This window comes from Tursiops truncatus, chromosome 7 (genome assembly GCF_011762595.2).
Source record: "Tursiops truncatus isolate mTurTru1 chromosome 7, mTurTru1.mat.Y, whole genome shotgun sequence".
NCBI lineage: Eukaryota > Metazoa > Chordata > Mammalia > Artiodactyla > Delphinidae > Tursiops > Tursiops truncatus.
The window spans coordinates 93,319,232-93,333,775 of record NC_047040.1 but is presented as its reverse complement, the minus strand read 5'-3'; the positions used below and the strand labels follow the sequence as shown (position 1 = coordinate 93,333,775).

The 14,544-nt window shown below is 41.9% G+C and overlaps 1 protein-coding gene across 15 annotated transcripts in view; it reads left to right on the top strand.

Annotated features, from left to right (window-relative positions):
* Nucleotides 1-10,869, top strand: part of R3HDM1 (R3H domain containing 1) — a 114,600-nt gene extending 103,731 nt beyond the window's left edge. For 14 of the 15 annotated variants that reach the window (XM_019925502.3, XM_019925495.3, XM_019925491.3 and 11 more), the window contains 4 exons: nt 3,764-3,908; nt 8,117-8,199; nt 8,671-8,755; nt 9,491-10,869. In XM_019925502.3, coding sequence (XP_019781061.1) covers nt 3,764-3,908; nt 8,117-8,199; nt 8,671-8,755; nt 9,491-9,852 — 675 coding nt within the window. In that variant the 3' untranslated portion in view covers nt 9,853-10,869. The remainder of the gene's footprint in view (nt 1-3,763; nt 3,909-8,116; nt 8,200-8,670; nt 8,756-9,490) is intronic. The other variant, XM_073807750.1, reaches the window with a different exon arrangement.
* Nucleotides 10,870-14,544: the final 3,675 nt, after the last annotated feature.

Genomic DNA, 14,544 nt, shown 5'->3' with positions numbered 1-14,544 from the left:
GGAACCTATGGAACACCATCAAGTGGACCAACATAAACACTGTGGGTATCTCAGAAGGAGAAGAGAGAAGGGGACAGAGAGAATATTTGAAGAAATAATGACTGAAAACTTCTCAAATTTGATAAAAGACATGAATGTAAACATCAAGCAGCTCAACAAACTCCAAGTAAGGTGAACTCAGAGATGCACACTGAGACATACTGTAATCAATTTTTAGAAAGACAAAGAATATTAAAAGCAGCAAGAAAGAAACAACTCATCACAAGATTATCAGCAGATCTCTCATCAGAAACTTTGGAGACTGGAGGCAACAGGCCGATATATTCAAAGTGCTACAAGAAGAAAAACCGTCAACCAAGAATCCTATATCTAGCAAAACTGTCCTTCAGGGCCTTCCCTGGTGGCGCAGTGGTTAAGAATCCACCTGCCAATGCAGAAGACCCGTGTTCAATCCCTGGTCCGGGAAGATCCCACCTGCCGCAGAGCAACTAAGCCCATGCACCACAACTGCTGAGCCTCTGCTCTAGAGCCCGTGAGCCACAGCTACTGAGCCTGCAAGCCACAACTACTGAAGCCCGCGCACCCTGCGCACCACAACAAAGAGTAGCCCCCACTCACTGGCATTAGAGAAAGCCCATGTGCAGCAATGAAGACCCAATGCAGCCAAAAATAAATAAATTAATTAATTAAAAAAAAAAAAACTGCCCTTCAAAAGTGAGGGAGAAATTAAGAATTCCTAGATAACAAAATTTGAGACCTGCCCTGCCAGAAGTTCTCAAGAGTCCCGTAGAGTGAAATGAAAATATGCTAAACAGTAACATGAAGCCATATGGGGGAAAAAGCTCTCAGTTAAGTACATGGGCAATTATAAAAGCTAGTAGTATTGTTCCAATGGTTTATAATTCCACTTTTTGCTTTCTACATGAATTAAGAGATTAATATTTTTTAAACAATTATTATCTCAAAGACAGTGTTATTATAACTTTGATTTCTAACTCCCCATTTTGTTTTCTACATAATTTAAGAGACTAATGCACTTAAAAGAATTATAAGTTTGGGACTTTGCTGGCAGTCCAGTGGTTAAGACTCTGCGCCTCCACTGCAAGGGGCACAGGTTCGATCCCTGGTCAGAGAACTAAGATCCTGCCTGCCATGCAGTGCGGCCAAAAAAAAGAATGAATTATAAGTTTGTTTGGGGGCACATAGAGTATAAAAATGTAATTTTGTGACATCAGCAACCAAAGGGGGTAGAGACAGAGGAGCACAGTTTTTGTATGTTATTGAAGTTAAGCTAGTATAAATTCAAATTTGAGCATTATATTTAACTTTTGGATGTTAGGTGTAATCCCCAAGGTAAGCACGAAGGAAAAAAGCTATGGGATGTATACAAAAGGAAATGAGAAAGGAATTTTAACATTTCAGTACAAAAAAAATCAAGCAAACACAAAAGAAGACAGTAGTGCAGGAAATGAGGGACAAAAAGCAATAAGACATACAGAAAACAAATAGCAAAATGATAAAATTAAATCCCCCTTGATTGGTAATCGCTTTAAATGGAAATGGATTAAAATCTTCATTCAAAAGACAGATTGGTTGAATGGATAAAAACACATGATCTAACTATATGCTGTCTACAAGAGATTCACTTTAGATCCAAAGACACAAATAGATTGAAAGTGAAAGGATGAAAAAAGATACTTCATGCAAATCATAACCAAAAGAGAGCAGAGGTGGTTATGCTAATGTCAGATCCAAAAACTTTACAAGATATAAAGAATATTATATATTAATAAAAGGTTCAATACAGCAAGAAGATATAACAATTCTAAACTCTTACACACCTAATTACAGACCATCAAAATATATGAAGCAAAAACTGACACGACTGAAGGGAGAAATAGACAGTTCTACATTGATAGTTGGAGACATAATACCCTACTCTCAATAATGGATGGAACAACCAGACAGAAGATAAGTAAAAAATTGGCTTAAACACAGTGAACCAACTAGATCTAACAAACATACACAGACTACCTGACAACAACAGCATATACATTCCTCTTAGGTGCACACTGCACATCTTCTTCGATAGACTTTATTGTTAGGCCACATGTAAAGCCTTAACAGATTTTATTTATCTATTTTAATTTATTTATTTATTTATTTACGGCTGCATTGGGTCTTTGTTGCTCTGTGCAGGCTTTCTCTGGTTGCAGCGAGCAGTGGCTCCTCTTCATTGCAGTATGCAGGCTTCTCACTACTATGGCTTCTCTTGTTGTGGAGCATGGGCTCTTGACATGCGGGCTTCAGTAGTTGTGGCACACAGAATCAGTAGTTATGGCTCACAGGCTTTAGAGCACAGGCTCCGTAGTTGTGGCGCACAGGCTTAGTTGCTTCGCAGCATGTAGGATCTTCCTGGACCAGGGCTGGAACCCGTGTCCCCCGCATTGGCAGGCAGATTCTTAACCACTGCGCCACCAGGGAAGTCCCCAAGCCTTAACAGATTTTAAAAGGTAAATATCATACGAAGTATCTTCACCAACCAAGATTGTACTGGAGGTTCTAGGCAATGCAATGAGGTAAGAAAAAGAAATAAAATGTGTCCCAGTTGGAAATGAAGAAGTAAAATTGTCTCTGTTCAGAGATATTATGATCTCCCCACAAGACATTTATAACTAGAAAGGAAAAAATAGTAACTTGACAATGGAGAAACCTGGCAGACACCACCTTAACCAAGCAGTCAAAAGAAACATCACCAGTACTGTGGTGACAAGTGGATGGCATGTACCTTCTCACAGGATGCATTGAGAAGGACACAACATCACTTCTCTGGAATTCCCTTCCCCAAATGTATATCATAAGCTTTTTGATGAGGAAACAGTAGGCAAACCCAAGTTGAGAGCCATTCTACAAAATAACTGGTCTTCAGAGTGACCTTCAGAAACTGATCTTCAAAATGTCAAAATCATGAGAGAGAAGAAAGACAGACTCTTCTAGGTGAAGAAGGTTAAAGAGACAAGACAATTAAATGCAGCAGTTGATTCTACAGTGGATTCTGTAGTAGAAGGAGGAAGGTTTTCTTTCTTTTTTTCTTCTGCTATAAAGTACCTTAGTGGGACAGTTGGCAAAATTTGAATAAATTATATAAATGATGTGATATTATGTCGTTAGTCACCTGATTTTGATAATTCACTGTGGTTATTTAAGAAAATGTCCTTGTTTTTAGGAAATAGACACTAATTATGTTGGAAATAGAGTGGTATTGTGAGCAACTCATTCTCTAATAGTTCAGAAAAGAAGTAACTATATATAGAGAGAGAAAGCAAATATAATAAAATATTAACATTTGGGAAATCTGAAATTTTTTGGACTATTTTTGCAACTGTTTTAAGGATGAAGTTGAAAATAAACAGTTAATATGAAAAAAAGAATGAAGTAGATGTGTATATTCTCTGATGGAAAAGTATCTACGATATTATTGTAAAGGTACAAAAGCAAGATTCAGAAATAGGATGTATAATCTGTTTCCATTTTTGTAAAACAGATGTATGGATGCATGTGCATGGAAACAGTTTACCAGTGTTTATCCTTGGGAATTGGAAATTATAAATTTCTATACTGTTTTAACTTTTTTAATAACAAAGTAGCTATTGCAGTGGTGTAACAAGTACATATCTGTAATCAGAAAGAGTAAAAATTTCTGTCCAAAGGGAAATTTGCAAAAAGCCTAAAATGCTGACCTTTTTTCTTGATATAATTGCAGCACAGTCCTCAACTCAGTAGTCCCATTATTTCACCAGCTCAGTCGCCAGCACCAGCTCAGCTGTCTACCCTGAAAACTGTCCGTCCCTCTGGACCACCACTTTCCATCATACCCCAGTTTTCTAGACCCTTTGTCCCTGGGCAAGGTAAGTGTGCACAAAGCTAGTCACAGCCTCAGAGAATTTTAGGACATCCATTCCCAGGCACTTTGTGATTTACTTGGTACCACTACCTTTCATTATTCCACAGGACTGCATTTTCACCTCACTCAGGCATCTTTATTTATTACCATTCACTCTCCTAACCTTAAGGTTTCATCACAATTAATAATCAATTACTGGGACTTCCCTGGCAGTCCAGTGGTTAAGACTCCACGCTTCCACTGCATAGGGCACGGGTTCAATCCCTGGTCAGGGAAATAAGATCCAGCATGCCGCACAGCCTGGCCCCCCCAAAAAAATTAATTAATTAATTCCTAATTTATTAATTACTTATAATAATTGCATGATGAATTAAAATGACTGACTTATTCTTCAGCTCCATTCCTCTGTAGTAGTAATAGGCTATGTGGTATCTGTTTTGTATTTCTAATTTCTATATTAGACGAATAATATCAAGAGTTTATTCAAAAATTTATTCAACAAATATTGAGGACTTACTGTGCCCCAGATGTACAAAGATGAATAAGGCCAAGACCTCATCGTCATCAACCCTCAGTCTAGTTGGAGGAACAGAAACTCAAGCAGATGATTATAAAATAACATGGAAACCATTAATTTTATTTCCTGGAATTTATCCTAAGGATAATGCACACAATGGTTTATGCACAGAAGAGTTTATTCTATGCCAGAAAAGTTCAAAAACAATCTAAATGTCCATTAGTAAGGAGATTGATTAGATTATGGATGTATATATCTCCATATAAGTAATTCTATACAGTAATCTAAAAATAATGTCTTAAAGAATCATTAAGAGGGGAAGTAGTCATAGTACAGTGAGTAATTTTTAAAGAACAAGTTATTTACAATGGCCAGGACATGGAAGCAACCTAAGTGTCCATTGACAGATGAATGGATAAAGAAGATGTGGCACATGTATACAATGGAATATTTACTCAGCCATGAAAAGAAACGAAATTGAGTTATTTGTAATAAGGTGGATGGACCTAGAGTCTGTCATACAGAGTGAAGTAAGTCAGAAAGAGAAAAACAAATACTGTACGCTAACACATATATATGGAATCTAAAACAAATGGTTCTGAAGAACCTAGGGGCAGGACAGGAATAAAGACACAGACATAGAGAATGGACTTGAGGACACGGGGAGGGGGAAGGGTAAGCTGGGATGAAGTGAAAGAGTAGCATTGACTTATATACACTACCAAATGTAAAATAGATAGCTAGTGGGAAGCAGCCGCATAGCACAGCGAGATCAGCTCGGTGCTTTGTGACCACGTAGAGTGGTGGGATAGGGAGGGTGGGAGGGAGGGAGACGTAAAAGGGAAGGGATATGGCGAGATATATATATATATATAGCTGATTCACTTTGTTATACAGCAAAAACTAACACAACAATGTAAAGCAATTGTACTCCGATAAAGATGTTAAAAAAAAAAAAAGGAACAAGTTACATGGACATTTCAAAAAAGAAGATAAACAGATGTCTAATAAGCTCTTGAAAAGGTGCTCAGCATCATTCATTAGGGAAAGGAACATTAAAATCTCAGTGAAATACCGCTCACCCCCACTAGAACGGCTGTAGTCAAAGAGACTAACAAAACCAAATGTTGGTGAAGATACAGAGCAACCAACATTTTCACACATTCGTGTGGGAGTGTAAAATGATATGACCACTTTGGAAAAAGATGTGGCAGTTTCTTACAAAGTTAATGACTTACCTAACAGTGCAGCGGTTCCACTCCTAGGTATTTACCCAAGAGAAATGAAGACATGTCTGTGCAGACTTGTACAAGTACATTTATAACAACCTTATTTTCTTATAACAGCCCCAACTGGATAGTGACCCAAATGTCCACCATCAGGAGGTTGGATAAAAAAACTGTAGTATTCCTTACAGCTCAGCAATAAAAATGAACAAAGCAAACCACTGGCATGCAACAGCATGGATGAATCTCCAAGTCGTGTTAAGCAAAAAGCAATCCAGACACAAAAAGAAGACAGGATTCTAATTTTATGAAATCCAACTATAGGCTACTAAGCTACGATGTTAGCACTCAGATTGTGGTGTGAATGAGATATGGAATTGACTGAAAGGAGCTTGAGGGAACTTCCAAGGAGATGGAAATACTCTTCTCTCTGGGTCATGGTTACATGAACTTTTGCAATAGTTAGATTTCATCAGACCCAACACTAAAGATGTGTATTTTATTTTACGTTAATTATATCTCAGGTTTTTCAAAGAATTACAGAATGCACACATATATACATGTGTAAGCACACGTACATAAAACCAAGACTGGAAAGATACACACCAAAATGTTAGAAGTAATGGAATTACCAGGGTGGTCTCTAACTTCTCCTTTATAATTCTCTTATTTCCACGTTTTTTACAAAGCCAAATAACTTTAATAAACTAGAAAAATAAAGCACATTATAAAAAAATAAATTGAAACGGTGTGTGGATTGAAACAGTATGTGGCAGTAATAGCCTACCAGGAGGGGTCTATGGCTGTTGCTGACTACAGTCTCATCTCTGTATTTGCAAAGAATACTGCTCCATAGGCCTGAACTTAACTCTGACTTTTTTTTTTTTGCGGTATGCGGGCTTCTCACTGTTGTGGCCTCTCCCGTTGCGGAGCACAGGCTCCGGACGCGCAGGCTCAGCTGCCACGGCTCACGGGCCCAGGCGCTCCGTGGCATGTGGGATCCTCCCGGACCGGGGCACGACCCCGTGTCCCCTGCATCGGCAGGCGTACTCTCAACCACTGCGCCACCAGGGAAACCCAACTCTGACTTCTTTGCAACTGTTTTTATACATCTTCATGCTTAAAATTGCATCTCTGATCTCAGTGCTAAACCTCCATGTCATATCTTCCCTTCAACTATTGTTTGGGATGGAGCAAGTATGTCCTGGGTGTATTCTGCCAGGGAGCTGCCCAAGCACCCCAAAAGTGTTCATCAGAAAAGAGCCCCACAGGGCTTCCCTGGTGGCGCAGTGGTTGAGAGTCCGCCTGCCGATGCAGGGGACACGGGTTCGTGCCCCGGTCCGGGAAGATCCCACATGCCGCGGAGCGGCTGGGCCCGTGAGCCATGGCCGCTGAGCCTGCGCGTCCGGAGCCTGTGCTCCGCAACGGGAGAGGCCACAACAGTGAGAGGCCCGCGTACCGCAAAAAAAAATAAAAGAAAGAAAAGAGCCCCACAGAGTGGCAGGAGGTTCATGCCTTGGTTCTCTCTGTTAGGAAAGTGTCAGGAGAAGCACTGTATGATTTCCTGAAGATGCTGTCCTAGTGGCTACGCATAACCCTTCTCCAGACACTGAACGTGCTACATTGGGGGATTTACAGTTAAAATAAAATGAGAATATAACAAATGAGAACATTATTCTCCAGGACAAGGCTTTTGCAGTCAGCATTTATGAAGCCCTTTCCACGGGATGACTTATAGGCACTCATGCGTGAAAGAAAATAATTGGAGTATCTCCATCCTGACTAGCCCTCACTTGTTGATTTAGGAAGGGGTTGCTTGCTCATGAGTAACACTGAGGAACTGTGCCAGTCTTTCTAAGCAAGTTTACGTTATAAATATTGTTACAGACTTTCATTTAAAGAGAGCTTAAGAGCAGACCCAAGACCTAGAATGTAAATATACCCATTGATTAAGCCTAGAAAAATGTTTGCATGAGGATATGTATATGTATAAATGCATATGTTTATAGTAAGTAATAATGAATTTGGAGAGATAGAGAGCTTCATGTTTTTCCAAGGTTTTTTTCCATCCCCTGAAATGTAATTTCTGTTAATTTTTAAGCATCAGAGAAAAATGCGGATTTTAGCATCTCAAGTGGGCGTAATGAGCTATTACAGTTACTTTGGTGGATTTCGCATAGAATGTTAAGGTTTACAGAGCTGTTCTCTCCGTGCTAACCTGTCTCCCCAGCTCGTACCACTTAACCTCCCTCATAACCATTGTTATTAGTCCTTAGTCCTTTCAGAAGTTTACCCCAGCTCTTTAAAGGCTAGATGGAGGCTTTTAATTCTTTTAAAAAAATATGTCAATACCTACACTATTTTATTATACTAAACATGTTTCCCCGTCTCATCCCGAGACAGCTGAGAAAACTGAGAAGTACTTCATACCCGAGGAAAACGTAAAAATCATTTTTTATCAACTTCCAGGAGATGCCAGATACCCGTTACTTGGCCAGCCCCTGCAGTACAACCCTCCTGCTGTTCTGCACGGACACATACCAGCCCAACAGGTGTGAGAGCCAGCTGTCTTGACCTCCTGGGCTTTGTTGGCGAGCATCATGCTTCTGTTGCTGAGAGTGTGGAGTGCCCTGGCCCCCGAGTTGGCACCGCACTAAGGAGAACTGTGTGCCTGGGCCAGTGGATGTATCGGTGTTGCCCTGGCCTGTCCGAGAGCAGAGAGAGGGAGAAGGTGGTGGGCCGCTTGGTGGAGCAGGGGTCCCTGATTGCAGTCCACATATTGGGGGGCGGTGGAGGCCATTGGGCGCTCTCACTTACAAAGACTGTTCAGCAAGTGACTGGTGATAGTGACAGGCCAAAGTACCCCTGCCGCCGAGGCAGAATTCAGAAGGCCTAGAACTGGGTTTTTTTTCGGCTGAAGTAGAAAACCCAGAGTGAGTATGGTTATGCGTTAAGCGGTCGAACAATCGCAATCACGTTTTGCGGCATCATTAACCTTATTATTCATGTTTGTGGATTTTCAGGGTCAGTCTGGCAGCAGGCATGGAAACCGAGGAAGGAAACAAGCTAAAAAAGCTGCATCCACCGACCTTGGTGCAGGAGAAGCAGGTGTGTCCCCAAGAGGCATCCGGATGTGGTTCTACAAACTGTTGGCCTGACAGTCTGTAAAACTGCCACACCACAGAAACGGGTTTTCCTCTTCTAGAGTCCTGCACAAAGTCTTAGAAAATTATGCCATCTATAATGTAGGGTTCTTGAACGTGTTCTTTTGATTCCGTCTCTTTTCAGAATTTGAGAGTACTGAGGTACAGGTGGGTTTAGGAGGGGTGAAGGGACCAAAAGGATTCAAAAGAGATGTGAGAGAGGAACAGGTAGGATGAAACGCGTTGCCTCTGTATTCTTTGAGAAAGGAAATAGTCCTTACACCCTTTAGGTGACAGGCTGAACGAAAAAATACATTGCCTTTCTATGGCAGGGTGTTTTCAAGTCGGTACCTTAACTTGCTTTTCAACAGCCTTGGGGGCGTTAGGGCAGGTGCTCTTTTAAAGATCCTGTGCAGGTTTACAATGGGAATTCGAAGTTCAGGAACCTGTGTGCCCAGGATCACACACCTAGTTTGGAGACGCCACTGCACAGGCTGCGTTTTGTATGTGAGGCTGCCAGTGTGACCGCCTGAGGAGTAGGTAGGAAATGTTTAGAAGACAGCCATAACACGTATAACTCTGTGGATTTGAGTGGTTTCAGAAAGTTATGTTCGTTTCCTGTGTCATATTTGTGTCTGCAGTACTTTTTGCCCACCTGTGGGTAACAGGGGTTATTAATTGCTCACCTTTTCCATTCTAGTTGTTGGGAAGGTCTTGGAAATTACTGAACTACCAGATGGAATAACTCGCATGGAAGCCGAGAAGCTTTTTGGGGAACTCTTTAAAATTGGCGCCAAGATCCGGTGGCTCCGGGACCCCCAGTCCCAGCCCCAGCTGCGTCGTCACCCCCTCTGCTGTGGCAGCGGGGACAGCACTGTCAACCCCGAACGCTCTAAACCCAGTGACTTGGCCTCCACGTACACTGTCTTAGCCACATTCCCCTCCATCTCCGCCGCGCAGAATGCTCTGAAGAAACAGATTAACTCGGTTAACAAGTTTAAGCTGAGAACGAGCAAGAAGCACTATGACTTTCACATTTTGGAAAGGGCAAGTTCTCAGTAACAGCCACCTTGTACCCATGGCCTTTGTGATTCCCCCGTCCTCTCCCATCTTTAACTGGCTTGGTATTTGGAGCTTCTGTTAACATGATAGAGACTCCTAGGATGTGTGGTCGTGGCGTTAACAACTTCTGAAGACAGGCCAGTGATCCAGCCAAGGGGGGAAAGTTCACCCCAAATGACTGTAGGAATCCACATCGGAATGATACAGAGTTAGCAGCTTTTTCTGAGGAAATGCTGTTCAACTGCCTCCTAACTTTTATAGTTATTTTGTTTTATATTTCTGAATTCTTGTATCAGATCCAAAGCTCTATTGTACAGCAAATTATTCTTCAGAATGATTACAAACAGTTGCAACCTGTATTTCTTTTTTTGCAGCCAGCACAGTGTGACCCAACATAGAATTTGGGGGAAAAAGAATGCAGGAGTGTAATAACCCAGTCACAACCATGCACTGTCTTTGGGGGGCTGGAGGGTGACTAAGGAGAGCCCACGAATAGAAAATTACTCTTCCCCTGTATCTCTAAACACAGAAACAATTTCCAGAAAATATAGAACTCCCTCGTAGGGTCTTTTCCTTATTCACTTAGGTCGTATGAATATTAAGGGTAAATTAAATTATGTTCTTAATGCCTCTTAATCAAACCACTTAGGTTCAAAGGGGGATAGGAATCATTCTAGGCAGGAAAATACTTCCACTTTTTTTTTTTACATCTCCCTCCAATAATTAAATGCCACTTATTTTCATTCCCTTCCTTGTGGATTTTTTTTGTCACCTGAGGAAATGCATTTGATGAATGCTGGAAACTTCTTCAAGTGGTTTAGAATGTGTTTTCATTGTTTGCAGCGGATCACTGGACATCAAAGATTCATTGCACTTATGAACAAGGAACCTTTTTTTCAATTCGCAAGGCTGTACAATGTGTGCTGATGCAAGCCTTTTTCAGTTCAAGAGAATAAATGTTTACAAATGTATACCCACTTTGTCTTTTGTAAATTAAAATCATGTTTTTCAATGAGAGTCAGTGTTGAAGACTTAACCTGTCTTGAAGATTTCAATTTCAGACTTAAGGAAGATGAAAGACAGTAAACTGCCTCGTTTTACAAATATTCTACAAAGCATCACTTTCTCTGTCAGAGTGTTTCTTGTGGGTATGACTCATGTCATTTCGTTCTCTCATAAGTTAATTCCAGTCAATTGTAGACAATTTTGAGTATGAACAAACTTATAGTCAGAAAATAGAACATGAAAATAGGAACAAATACAACATTTCATCTACAATGAAAATAGAACATTATGTTCGGTTCGGTAAAGAATTTGTGTTTTTAGCTGGTATTTTGAGCACCCAGTTGTCCCGTTTAACTCAAATACTTTATAGAAAGCTTTCACCATTTGTTAGCCCAGCAAAGTCAAACCGCTGAGAAACCCAGAGTAGGGGTCGGAGGCAGGGCAGTCAGCCATCAGCCTGACTGGCTTCCAGCCCAGGCTAGGGGTTTACTTTGCAACTCAAGAGCAGTAGGTGCGAACCAGGCTCTGGTGCAGATGTTCACTCCTTCTAGAGCATTCGCAAAGCCCTACTTCGTCCCGGGGAATCCCGGACTTCCCCACAGGCTGGTGCATTCCAATTATGAATGTTGTGCTCCTGGGAGAAGTGGGAGCTGCCTTTAAACCATGTCAGATTAAGGAGCCATACACAGAGAAAGAAGAATGAGGACTGTGAGAATCGCTCACTTTCGAGGACTGGTGAATTTAATTTTTGACTGTAGAGAGTCAGAGATGGAGAGGACATGTAATTAGGGCCAACATTGCAGCAAGAATTATTATTTAATCATGGGGGTGGAAACAAAACTACAATCCTATGGTCTATTTCAATTCTCTGAATATTCTCTTTAACTTTTGCAGTAGTAAGCCTGGTAAACCTATGTAAGGTTTTTTTTTTTTGGACTTTTTAAAGATCTATTAGCAACTTTCAAATGTACAACACAGTATTAATGACGAGTCATCGTGCTGTACGTTACACCTAAAGTTTTGTTCTAGACCCTTGGTTTACCCTGGAGGAGCTGAAGACTGTCCAGAGGAAAGCGGAGCAAGGCTACTCCACCCCTGTCCCCTGACAGTCACATGGGAATACTGTTGTCATCGCCCCACCACCACACACGTTACAAAACTATGCACGCATTCCCTACAGTATATTCTCCTGTTTCGATCTAAAATCTGATTTCACCTATAGAAAAACGATGGGAGGAAGAAGCACACACAGGAGGCATTTAAAGGTGTGATTTGGCCCATACCCTAAACCTTCCTACAGGCAGCTTCAGATGTCCCACAGTCCTGGCTGTGGGTTTTCCTAGAGCACTGACCATATTTAGGGGAAGGTAGTACTTCTATCAGTAAGATGAGTTATTCTTACCCGTGCCAATATTAGCAGCTCCAGCAGCCCCTTGGGGGATGATAGAGGGTATTTAATAACTTTGTGGGCATTTCTGCTACCTTACGTATTAGAAAACTGAGAATATGGCTTACGGGTTTTTGTTGGGTTTTTTTTGGCTGTGCTGGGTCTTCGTTGCTGTGTATGGGCTTTCTCTAGTTGCGGCGAACGGGGTCTACTCTTTGTTGCGGTGCTTGGGCTTCTCATTGCGGTGGCTTCTCTTGTGGAGCACAGGCTCTGGGTGCACAGGCTTCAGTAGGTGCAGCACGTGGGCTCAGTAGTTGTGGCTTGCGGGCTCTAGAGTGCGGGCTGCGTAGTTGTGGTGCACAGGCTTAATTGCTCTGCAGCATGTGGGACCTTCCCAGCCCAGGGCTCGAACCGGTGAAGTCCTGGCTTACGGGTTTTTAAGCCTTTGGTCCACAAAGAACATGGATATATTGGGTATGTTTTTGTGAATCTGGAGTACAAAGTGTGTTTGCCAACAGTAATTTAAAAGAATTAGCTTGTCATCTGAGCTGACAACAAAGTAGGGATCTGAACCCTCCCACAAGCTAAGAAATTGGTTTGTTTTTTTTTTTATTCCACCAGGGAGGGACCTGTGACCTGTGAATAGTGTGGAAACCTACAGGTCTCAATAGAGCCCACAGTGCCAGAGTGGCTTGGGAAGAGTCAAGCCAGCACATCCACAGCTACCTCGGGAAGCAGAGAGAGTTGGGTTCTCCACATCATCAGCAGCAGAAAAAATGCGAGTGTAAAACCAGCAGAGGCCAGCCACAGGGCCTGTGTGAAGGCGGCTAGATCCCCACATTCCCAGTCTCCTGCCTGCCCAGCAGATAATGACATGTGGTATGTATTGTCTTTAAAGGCAATGAGCACAGATTCTATCTTCTACTAGTGACCAGTGTTGCGCTAGCGTGAAGGTGGCAGGGTTCAAAGCAGGCCCTGTGTTGCTTGGAATTCTCACAGCCTTTATGAGCTGATGCTAAAAGAGAACCAGAGACTTAGGTGCACTCATTCAGCCTATAGTCCTCAACAGCCTGAGAAACAGGCAGACACAGCAGCCCTTTTTAATCTACCCCCATGGCCACATGTGCTCCAGCTGCATTTTGCATATGTGTAAGTCATTTTCCCCTTGGCCACATGTGCTCCGGCTGCATTTTGCATATGTGTAAGTCATTTTCCCCTTTAGTGTCTACACTTGGATTCATTTTGGTTTGATTTCACCAGCATAAAAGTATTGGAGGAGTGTAAGGAAAAGACTGTAGGACCTAATCAGAAAACTGAAGATGTTGGTTCTTTGCAGGGGGAAGCATTGAAATAGATAAATCATCAGCTACATTAGCCCCCCCCAAAAAAACAAACAAACAAAAAACACAGCATTGTTTCAGTTCTCTCTTGCTGCTTAACAAATCACCCAAATTTAGTGGTTTAAAGCACCAATCCTATGGGTCAGGCTCAACGAGGACAGCTTGGCCCTTCTCCACCTGCTATCAGCTGAGCTAGGCTGGAAGTTCCAAAGTGGACTCACATGTCTGGGCTCCATGCCTCAGTTCTCCATGTGGACGCTCTCTTCTCGAGGTATCTCATCCTCCAAGGCATCTCTGTCCACATAGCTTTCTCCAGCGTCATGGCCTGGACTTTATAAATAAGTCACCATGCTGTACATTGACTCCCCAGAACTTACTCACCTTACAACTGGAAGTTTGTACCCTGTGACTTCCTTCCCCCATTCCTCCCAACCCCATTCCTGGCAACCACCAATCTATTCTCCATTTCTATAAATTCAGGGTTTTTTTAGATTCTACATGTAAGTGAGATCAGACAGTATTTGTCTTTCTCTGACCTACTTCACTTAGCATAACTTCCTTAAGGTTCATTCATGTTGTTGCAGATGGCAGGATTTCTTTCTTTTTCTGTGACGGCATAATTAAAGGCCTCTTAAAACCTGGTCTTGTAAGCAGACAGGGTAGGGGGTCCCTGGAGAAAGACAACCAGCATGGCTTTCTTGACAAAAGAGAAGCCATTTTGGCCTAAGCCATTTTTGATGTAAACCTGGCCACAATGCTTGCCCTTGAACAGGTCTCAGTAATAACGATCTTAAGGAAACAAAAGAACAAACTGTTAACAGGCAAGAGAAGTGACAGTAGCAAAGATAATAAATCAGTAAAGACTCCCAGTTCTATTTCAATGGTAAAGATAGCCTGAGCACTTTATTGAGCTGTCTTGCAGAATTTCAACCCCCCTGTCCAGCACTCAACCACTAGATC